The sequence below is a fragment of the Oryza sativa genome, chromosome 4 (assembly GCF_034140825.1).
Source record: "Oryza sativa Japonica Group chromosome 4, ASM3414082v1".
Lineage (NCBI taxonomy): Eukaryota > Viridiplantae > Streptophyta > Magnoliopsida > Poales > Poaceae > Oryza > Oryza sativa.
The window spans coordinates 22,240,660-22,252,037 of NC_089038.1; the positions used below are offsets into that span (position 1 = coordinate 22,240,660).

General features: G+C 41.7%; 1 protein-coding gene across 1 annotated transcript; it reads left to right on the forward strand.

Moving 5' to 3' along the window:
* Positions 1–2,105: 2,105 nt before the first annotated feature.
* LOC4335922 (uncharacterized) lies at positions 2,106–7,881 on the forward strand. The gene is made up of 9 exons (XM_015780602.3): positions 2,106–2,477; positions 3,697–3,818; positions 3,915–4,359; positions 4,449–4,555; positions 4,660–5,992; positions 6,100–6,327; positions 6,419–6,649; positions 6,746–7,005; positions 7,119–7,881. The coding sequence occupies exons 1-9, from the start codon at positions 2,301–2,303 to the stop codon at positions 7,579–7,581; spliced, it is 3,366 nt and encodes a 1,121-aa protein (XP_015636088.1). The 5' UTR covers positions 2,106–2,300; the 3' UTR covers positions 7,582–7,881.
* The last annotated feature ends 3,497 nt before the right edge of the window (positions 7,882–11,378 follow it).

An 11,378-nucleotide genomic window follows, 5' to 3' on the forward strand; every position in this document is an offset into this window, starting at 1 on the left:
ACATGTCGGCTGCAGCGAGAAGAAAGGAAGGAGGAGTAAAGGGGGCATTCCAGTCATTTAGAAATTTCTCTCCCCTCTTTCATCCTAAAAATGATAAAATAATACGTCTGGTGTCCTAGGCCAATTAGATAGGCAGTGTCACGTTTTTGCTGTGTCTCTCAGCTAATTACATATTTTTTTTATGTGTCCTGTAGCAAATTTTGCTATTTTAAGGGGGTGTTTGGGAACTAGAGACTAAATTTAGTCTCTCTCACAGAATTATAAGTCCCTATGGTAGGGACTTATATTTTTGTGAGAGGGACTAAAGTTTAGCTCCACTTTAGGTGGTGTTTACTTCCAGGGACTTAACTTTAGTCCCTGTCTTTAGACACTAATTTAGAGTATTAAATATAGACTACTTACAAAACTAATTACATAAATAAAAGCTAATTCACGAGACAAATTTTTTAAGCCTAATTAATCTATAATTAGAGAATGTTTACTGTAGCATCACATAGGCTAATCATGGATTAATTAGGCTCATTAGATTCGTCTCGCAAATTAGTCCAAGATTATGGATGGGTTTTATTAATAGTCTACGTTTAATATTTATAATTAATTTTCAAACATTTGATGTGATAAGGACTTAAAAGTTTTAGTCTCATCTAAACAGGGCCTTAGTCCCTCCAACCAAACACCACCTAAAGACAAAAGAAGTGACACGTGCAGAGTGAGGGAAGCTGGCCAGAAATCCAGAAATGATCGTGAGGGCAGTTGCGTAATTAGACGAGAGAAAGTAAGCGTTCTCCTCGTGCCACGTTTCCCCTGGCCCCTCCTGCATAGTGGGGAAACGCGTGTCCCCAACTAGCAGCAGCAGCAAACGCAATCACCTGAGAATATACCGCACCTCCTCACTGACCCGTGGGGCCATCGTAGATCTGGCCCCACGTGTCACTGACCAGCAGGCTACGTGGAGGAGGCACACGTGGACGTTATCCGCTTCCGGTTTCCGACGCCAGGCGTGAGCCTCGCTGACGTGCCCGTCCCAGCAGCAGCTCAGGCAGATGCACTGCAAGGCAAATGTTGGAGTACGAAGTACTATCCATTGCACTTTTTTTTAGAGGAGGGTATTTTTTATCGGTCGCTATATCAAACCGATATATACCGCCTTTATCCATTGCACTTTTATCTAACACAATTTAACCATTTAAAAAAATTATCAATGGTCAAAGTCGAAGCAACGTCGGGCCAACAGTGAGTCAGCCACAACTGACAAGTGTATTATGTAGCTAATTCTCAAATTTTAAATTTGATTTTAAGTGTAAAAATAATCCTTCATCAATAACTTTGTTCCATTATTTTTTACTAGTATTTTCCTAACTTTGTTCCATTATTTTTTACTAGTATTTTCCTATGATTAATAGGAAAAAAGTAAAGATGCACGTAAATTTTTCTCAAATATCAAAATTCAAATCAAGATTAAATTACAATTAGAAAATGAGCAAAGTACACAGGTGCCTATATCTAAACTTGTATAAGTGTGTCATCTAGATCGCTAAATTCTTAAAATGTAATATGCAAGTCTCCAAACTTTGTCTAATGAGTGTCATGGAGATCAAAATGCTGTCTAACCCGCTCTGTATATGCCACGGTGGCGCATACGTGTTAGCCAGACCTCTATATTAGTCACATAGAAAAAATAAAAAAAAACATCTTCTCTATGCACGTTTTTTTCCATAGCCTCGTAGACCTCCATTATTATCCACCACGAGGATAACAAAGTGATCAACTCATTGGCCACAGGCAAAAGCAGCCTAACCTTTGCAAAACCGGATTCGGACACCAAAGCGAAGCCGCCTACACTACAGGGGCAATTCCGTCCAATCCAAAACCCGATCCACAAACGAGAAAACCGCGCGGGGCCCCACCGCCCCGAACCGTCTCGAACCCCCCCACCCCCGCCCTAAGGCCTAACGCCGTCAGTGACACACCCCCTACTCAAATTACCGAAACACCCCTCCATCCCCGCCTTGCCGTCCGATCCGCCTCGAGATTCGCAAACCGCTTCCCAATACTCCCTCCACCCGCCGTTATATATTGACGCCTCACGCGAACGGCGGGAAAGCGTAACAGAACAAACTAACTTCTTCTCGAGAGAGGAAAAAAAAAAAAGAAAAACCAAGAAGAAGTCGAGGAGAAGAGAGGAAGAGTAAAGCAGCGCGAGGAAGGAAGGCGAGTCTGCTTTGCGGGATTCGCCCGTAGTAGAGTTTGATTCCGCCGGGTTGGTTTGGTGGTTTGATCGGGGGAGGAGGAGGAGGAGGATGGTGGTGCGGGAGCCGGTGGCGATGGAGATACCGGCGGTGGAGTCGTCGGCGGCGGGGAGGATGCCGCCGAGGATCAGGCGGCGGTTGCTGGAGGGGAGCCGCGTCGGAGGCGGGGCGCCGACGAGCGCGGAGGAGATCGAGGCGAAGCTGAAGGAGGCGGAGCTCCGGAGGCAGGTAGGTGTCCCTGTCCGGGTTCCCTTTCCGTCGCTTTTTTTGTTTTTGTTTTTCTTTTCTTTCATTTCGTCCTTCGCGGTGGATTGTGGGGGGACGAGAGTGAACTGTGAATTCGAAGCTTTTGGAGCCTTTTGATTTAATTTGAGTTGCTTTGTTTCGGTTTCGAGTTTCGTAAGAAATGTTTTACTACTGATTAAACCATAGTGCCCTTTACATGCTGATGAACAGTTCAGAGTGGTGGTTTTGATGAATTTCGCTGCTATTTTTAGACTAGGATTAGTCCTTAATTTTCAGTTTTTTTTTTTTTGGGGGGGGGGGTACTCACGACCAGTTCTTTCTTAATCACTTATGTTCTACTTTAATTGGAAACTTATTTTGGCTGATTAGTGGAGACGCAAAGTTGGGATTACGTGGAAGGATTTCTGTGCAGTGAGGTTCTTTTTTGTTTTTGGTGGTTGGGATTCCTGGTGGGGAGTTGAAGTAACATTCTTTGGGGGATTCTGTTCTTGGTAGGTAGTCGTGAGATGAAGTTGGGTTCACGTGTGCCTCGAATTCGATTTCTTTTCCATTCGATTTTCTCTCAGCCGCATGATTTTGCGGCTCTGGATTAAAGCGTACTTTCCCCATATAAAAGGTCCCGTTTTTATCTGTTTGTTGGATATACACTGCACTAATAATTTAATGCAGTATATAATTATCTTTTGGTTTCTACCTGCGGTTTGCTAAAGAGTAATCAGTGGATATCAGTAACATATTTAGTTGTCTGCATCGAGTTACGACAGGTTGCCTGTAAAATAATTTCTTTTTTTTATATTCAAATTAGGAAGATAATATTTGTTGTAGAAAAAGGGTCATGAGCAAACAATTCAGCACATGGTGTCCCGTCGGTGAAAAGATTATGGTAGTTTGGTATGAATAGTTTGTGTACCACCGACCACACTTGGATTCGCTTAGAAGTTAGAAGTAACTTTCGTCGCACTTGTAGTACTGAAAATTTGGTGACCAGTAAGTAATAGGGGTGAAACTTTTTTTGGTTGATGTGATTTGGTAGGTTCAGTTCACTTGAAGTTTTTTTCTTCTTCTTTTTGGGACCGTATCGTATGACTCGTATTTGGGTCTAGTATATTTGATTGATTTGTTATTAAGATGTTGGTACTGTATTTATTGATAAATGATTGATCAACATAGCTTATGGTCATATGTTGTTTGCACTTTGCAGCAATTCCATGAATGGGTGTCCTGCAAAGCGAGGAAGAAGCCGCGGAGCCCATCATGGTCATCACAAGAGGAAGATCAAGGTCAGCGCCTCGAAGCGAAGCTTCAGGCCGCCGAGCAGAAAAGGTAATGAAAAAAAACAGTGCCTGATATTAGTTATTTGCGGTCTTATGCAATTAGAGGAGCTCTGAGAGTCTGATACTAATTATTTGTATCTTGCAGGTTGAGCCTCTTGGCAAAGGCACAGAACAGGCTAGCCAAGTTGGATGAACTCCGACAAGCGGCGAAGAACATCGTGGAAATGCGGATCGAGAAAGAAAGGGAAGAACTCGGGACTCGAGTCGAGTCTCGTGTTCGTCAAGCAGAGGCAAATCGCATGCGTCTTTTGCATGCACATATGCAGAAGCGGGCGGCAATGAAGGAGAGAACGGCGCGGTCCCTTGTGCGGAAACAGACATCTGAGAGGAAATACACGGAGCGAGTCAAGTCTTTGATCTTACAAAAGCGCAATGCTGCTGAAAAGAAGCGACTGGCATTGCTGGAAGCTGAGAAGAGGAAAGCCCAGGCTAGGATTTTGCACATCCAACGAGCTGCCAAGACTGTATGCAGCAAGAGAGAATCAGAGAGGAGACAGTTGCAAGAACAGCTAGAAAGCAAGCTTCAGAAGGTATGTTTGTTCTCTCATATTATACTCTGATATTGTTGTTTTAGCCCTTCTATTCTATTTCTTACAGTTAAGTTAACTTAATGGAACAGGCAAAAAGGCAGAGAGCTGAGTACTTGAAGCAGCGGGTAAGTCCCCGTAGTTCTGCCCATGCTGATTACATCAAGCATGCAGAATTTCTTTCAACAAAGCTGGCAAGGTATGGTGTCACACAGTTGATTTTTGGAATATTATTTTCTTGCATTTGCACATGTGAAAGTTTTAACTAATTGGCAATGTTTTTTCCATTTTGTTGTACTTCAGATGCTGGAAAAGATTTTTGAAATCTAACAAGACAACATATGCACTGGTTCAAGCTTATGACGCCTTGGGAATTAATGAGATGTCTGTCAAATCTATGCCATTTGAAAATTTAGCTATGTTGATGGAATCTCCAACGACTCTCCAGACCACCAAGGCAGTGCTTGACCGGTTCGAGAAACGTTTGCTTCTTTCTCAGCCAACTGGTTCATCATCAGCCGAGAACATTGATCACCTTCTGAAACGCCTTGGATCTCCAAAGAGGAAGGCACCTGCTAGCAGATCTAGGGTAGCTGCGAAAAAGCCAGCGAAGGGTTCCGAGACAAGCAAGCTTTCTAGATACTCACTGCGGGTAGTCCTCTGCTCTTATATGATACTGGCTCATCCAGGTGCTGTATTAAGTGGACAAGGGGAGAAGGAGAATCTACTTATGGAGTCAGCAGAAAACTTTGTTAAGGAGTTTGAGCTATTGGTTAAGACAGTACTTGATAGACCAGGAGGTGCCTCGATGCAATCGACTGATGCTGCCAGTCAGAAAAAGTTCAGGACTCAGTTGGCTGCTTTTGATAAAGCATGGTGCGCTTACCTTTACCACTTTGTTGTGTGGAAACTGAAGGATGCCAAATCATTGGAACAAGATCTTGTCAGGGCTGCATGCAAGCTTGAGCTGTCAATGATGCAAACATGCAAGTTAAGTTCAGATGGGCAGTCACATGACCTTTCTCATGATATGAAGGCAATTCAGAAACAGGTTACTGATGACCAGAAGCTGTTAAGAGAGAAGATTCAGCACCTGAGTGGCGATGCAGGCATCGAGCGGATGAACTCTGCTCTTTCGGATACAAGGTCAAAGTTCTTTGAGGCGAAGGAAAACGGAAATCCATTAGCAACATCTGTTGCAAATGTATCTACTCCTTTGAGCATTAATTCATCTGGACAGGTTCCAAACCCTACTTCCAAGCCTACTGTGGAAGGATCAAGTTTCACTGCCCAATCTTTGCCTGGAGCTGCTTCATCGTCAAGCAGTACATCTCCAATGAAACCGCCGACGGACAATGAGCAAATGGTCAATGAGATGCTTCATGAGGACGATGTTTCTTTTGCTCGCAACTCTGATAACGTCAGTTCCGCGGAGAAGGACTTTCAGGCCAAAGTGAAAGCAACGATGGAGAAAGCCTTTTGGGATCTTGTTACTGATTCGATGAGAGGGGACAAACCAGATTATAGCCAATTAATTAACCTCGTAAAGGAAGTCAGGAATTCGTTACATGAGTTGGCCTCAAATGAGTTGAAGGAGGAAATTCTTGAGAACATTGACCTCGAAATTTTGTCTCAGGTAAGGACTCGGTGGTCTTGACAAAATAAAATAGTTAGTATTAATTTGCTTTTGTTAAACCCGGTATATTTTGAATTAATGTTGTTGTTATTTTTTATGGATGAAAGGTGCTTCAGTCAGGCTCCCAGGACACGCGATATCTGGGGCAGATTTTGCAGTACTCCCTGGATATGGTCAGGAAACTATCTGCCCCTGCAAAGGAAGATGACATGAAGAGGAGTCATGAGAAATTGTTAAACGAGTTGGCTGCAAGTTCCGAAGTTAATGACAATGGTATCAGCTCCTTTGTCATTGCTGTCATCAAGGGCCTGCGTTTCACTCTCGAAGAAATAAAGGTTTGTTCCTTGTTAACACCTTGAATTAGTCCTGACATAGATTGCACTTACATTGCGCCGTGTTTTCCTAACATTTTTCTGTGATTAACAGCAACTGCAAACTGAAGTTAGCAAGGCTCGCATCCAGCTCATGCAACCAATTATTAAAGGCTCTGCCGGAGTGGAATACCTGCAGAAGGCTTTCACGGATCGCTATGGACCTCCTGCTAATGCATCAGTGTCTCTCCCTATAACTAAGCAGTGGGTTTCGGCAACGAAGAGCATCGTGGAACAAGAGTGGAGCTCACATTTGGAGTCTCTCCAAGCTTTGCCAGCAGATCATGTAGGTTTCTACGATCAAAACAATTTACAGTTGTATTAGCTTAGGCAGCAGTCTAAGTTTTTCTCTGACTGACACGAATTTATCCCTTATTGACAGGCTCAGCACGTTGTTCCGGTACTTCGAGCTGGTCACGGTGCTCCAGCGCCGCAGGCTTCTTCGTCTGCAGCTAGCAGTTCTGGTCTCCCAGAATGCAAGGGTGAGAAGATCGACAAGCTGACAAGGGTTGGCTTGTTGCAACTTATCAGCAATGTGGAGGGCCTGAACATGCAGTCAACCCCTGAGACCTTCCAAATTAATCTGCTGAGGTTGAGGGCTGTGCAAGATCAGTTTCAGAAGGTGATAGTGATCGCGACGAGGTAAATAAATATCATCCCCCCCCCAACCCCCAATACTTTGAACTAAACCGGTCATTCAGAACAATTGATTTCTACGATAACTGAAATCAATTTACCATGTCTGTCTGTTCCAGCATGCTTGTCCTGCATCAAGTTCTGATGTTGAAGATCGCTCCTCCGGAGCTACAGAATACCATCTCAGAGCTCTACGACGCTCTCGTGAAGCTCCTCGACAACAACGCTGACGCATCAACGAAGGAGATCGTGGAGGCGATGACGCGCTCTCTGGCCTCGGTCGGCTCTCTGCCGGAGGAACAGATTCAGGACACGACAGAGCTAGCAACCAAGATGCTTCTCAAGAGCCTCCAGGCCGGCGACATCGTCTTCGGTAAGGTGTCCCGGGCGGTCTACTTTGCCTTCCGCGGCGTCGTCCTCGGTGGCGGCGCCAAGGGCAAGAAGCTAGCCGAAGCGCCGCTGCGACGCCTCGGCGCGGCGAAGCTCGCCGACAGGGTTGTCAAGGCCGGGGAGGTGCTGATAAAGATGGCAGTCATATCAGAGAAGGTCCATGGACAATGGTACAAGGCGCTTGCCTTGTGAAGAGCAGAATAGGGTTTGTGTTGTTTTGTGAATATACATTACGGATTACGGACTGTAAATTCTTGTCCTACCGGGGTGAGGTAGGAAATATTGGGCATTGTACATAAATTTATATAGGTGTTAATTGGTAGGCTGATTTCAGTGTCAAAAATTAATTCTGGGTGCAGGGCTAATATGGATGACCCTCACCCCAGAATTTAGCCAGTGGTTAGATGTGCTGAATTGCACCTGGGTGTAAGTTAAATCTGATGTAATCTATTTGCTCTTGGAACTGAAATAATGTGAATATTTTAATTTAAATATTGTGATGTAAATATTTCGATCGGTTGTGCAGTGGGGTGATTGAAATTTGGTTGGCATTCACCAGAAATCCTCCTTTTTTGTTCTTAAGATCGTATAGGTGTGATTAACTTCTTACAGAAATATAACTTTTACAGTATATTATACTATGAGTATATACTTACATTATATAGAAGGGTATGTTAGGAATTTGACAGAAAGTGGAAAAGAGCTTTCTACGTTTAGAATTAATCCAATCCAATAAATAAGATTCAGTTCGTGCGCTCGCGAAAGACGACGGCACGCTAGGCGGCGGTGTGATTCGTCCCCGGCGTCATTCCTGTGCTCGCGAGCGACGGTGGTGCGCTAGGCAGCAGTGCGACTCATTCTCTTGGCTGTCATTCGGCCTTACTCCATGTGTTTCCATATGTTCTCTTGAAACTTGTGTAATTGTTCATGCAGTTGAGCACATGAAGGATGTTTAGAATATAATTAAAGATGGCACAATTTTCATATCTTCCCTTACAAGAAAAGGCAGTACACTTATAACAATTCGAATGTGCTTATCTTGTAATATTGCTAGTATTTGCTTGTGAAGTGCTGAAGATTTTATAGTACTGCTTTCAGTACCATGGAATTGTTTGGTTTTATTGTACTGAAAATTCAGTTTATCATCTTTGCTTCTTAGGTATCACATTCACCAAGTTCAGAAATCATGCATATCAAAAAGAAGGTTCAGAAGTATCTTCAAATATGCAGTCCTGAAGCAAATGAAGAAAACAAGTGTGTTTTTTTTTCACTTTTGGGAACACAAGCCAAAAGAGCAAATAGCTGAACTGTTCCGGCATGAGCATCCGCCATCCGGTCATGATGCCTTTTCACTTAGGCTCCCATCGGATGGCCTAGATAAACCAAAAAAAACCAAATTTTAAATTTTCAAACTTAATTTTGAGAACGATTTTGAGATATTTTCAACGTAGTTTTTTTTTTCAGCATTGGCTTTTAAGTCACCAAGAACACATATATAAAAATTTTATTTACAAATTCATTTTTATTCCCTAATAAGCCGTTTTGGCGTATTAGAAAAAAAGCGAAACGATGACGCCCTTAAATTCTTCCGTCTCGAGAGGGAGAAACCTCATTAAGTACCCAGCCTGGTTGTGGCGTTGTGCTACTTGGCCGTAGTCATACGAGAGTCGAATCAGCAATCAGATACGATCATACGAGGCCGTTGTCGCCGCGGGGTGGAAGACAAAATCTGCCATTGAGTACACGACCCTCTGCATGCATGCTGCTGATCTTCCTCCTTGAGCGCCGTCGCGTCCGCCGTGGCTGCTCCTCCTCTAGATAGCGCATGCCTTGGGTTTTTTGGTGGATGGGAAGGCAAGAAGAGGAGGAGAGGAGAGCGAATCGATTCCCGTTGGCGGCGGCGCGGTGTGGTTGCGGTCGCCGGCAGTGGTGGCACGGCGCGCGTGGATTCGCTCGTCGCCCGTAGTGAAGAAGAAGGAGTGGGGAGGGCCGAACGACAATTTTCTTTTGTCGAGCGGTAAGAAAATACGTCCACGGGATAACATGCAAAGTCGAATTTACCCTTTAAAATTTTATAGTACAATCTAATTCAATGAAATATCAAATCAATCTATACCGTTAGATCGGTTATACTTGTAGTATATACTGTTAGTATATCTATCTTCTATCTATCTATCTATCTATCTATTATATACTAAAAGTCCATTAAACTCCCTAAAAACGCTTTCAAACCGCCACATGTCATCCTATAAACGCTCATAAGTCGCCACATGACATTCTAATAAATAATAGAAATTCCTAGAAATTCTAAGAAAAAAACAAAACATCTGTCCATCTGTTTTCATTAAAATCGGTGGACCCATTATTTCAAGCCGTCAGATTTATCTAAAAAAAAAATCTTTCCACCTCCACCTCCTTCCTCCCACACGTAACATCACTTTCCCTTGTATATGTAGTCACGTATAAATATACAACAATTGATTTACACATGTACAGGTGTAGAATAGATTAGATCAAATCATATTAAAGTAATTAATCCCTCTCTTCTAATCTCATGTGTATTTGTGAGAGAGAAAAATAAATCTATACTATTCATCCGGAGAAAATATATGTATGTATATATGCATGTACATGAGATTATTATTTGGAAAAAAAAAGAAAACATGCATATGTCCGTACATAAAAAACACCATATCTTCCTACAAATACTCCTAAACCACCACGTGTACTCGTAAAAACACTCCTAAACCGTCATGTGGCATTCTAATTAACCGGTGGACCCACTATTTAGATTTTTAGCTATTAGATTTAAAGTTATATAGTGGACCTAATATTATACGTCATTAGATCTATTTTTTTTAAAAAAGAAAATAGCATCGATCCCCTCCCGTCCCGCTTAAGTACATTTCCATTTACGTGAACTCCATCTGTGTACGCCTTCCCCTCTGTTCATTCTCTCTCCTATTTTCATGATTTTCATGCTATTTTAGTTAGATGGAAATCACAATTTATAATAATATTTTTTTAAAAAAATAAAACTAAATCACCGTCCTATAAAACTAAATCACCGTCCTATACACTTTTGTAGAAACAGACGTACGCCTCCTCCTTCGTGTTCCAAGGCCGGTGTCCACCCTCCTTTTTTTATATATTATTTAAATTCAAACTAGACCTTATTATTATATCAAATATATTTTTAAACCTTTTGATTAACAAAATGCACTAAAATTAGAATAATTTAAGTAGTTTAATTAGAAAATACAACACCCAAAGTATTTTAAATTAGATCTAATATTAAATGTATTTATAAAAATAGATAACTCTAAATTATAGTGCACATTCGATCTATTTTAAAAACATCTAATCTCCTCCCATCATCCTGTCTTTCGTAATGCCACTCTCCTCCCACTCTGCCTCTCGCATCCTCTCCTCTCCAATGCAATTATCGCCTCTTCTATATTTTTCTAACTAACATAATATAAAAATAGTCATAACTATTATTTTATTTATAATTAAACATTCATTAGCTATATTTTGCTATATAAAAGTTAAAATATATCATTTGAAGGTAGACCCTACCGTTTGCATGAACACTAAATAAACACGAAAATTAATTGAAAATATGTATCGTGTTATACTAAATCATTGTACACAATCAAAATCAATTAAATGCCCTCCGGAGTGTTCGTAAGTCACCAACTACATAATTAAAACAACCAAAAGCTACATATATGGAATACTCCTATGCTTTTTAAATCCGTGAAACCATTATTTCTAACCATTAGATCTATCTTATATATATAAAAAAACAAGTGTGTATTCATGGTACATCATATTTTAAAAATATTACTGCGTAATTATATTTCGTCGTTATCGTATTCATGTTAGATTGCGTGGAGCCTCTCACTCACTCTATATGAAATGAATGTTCAGATGGATCATCTCTCAAACTACATTAATCATTTTAGACTATATAAACCCATATATTT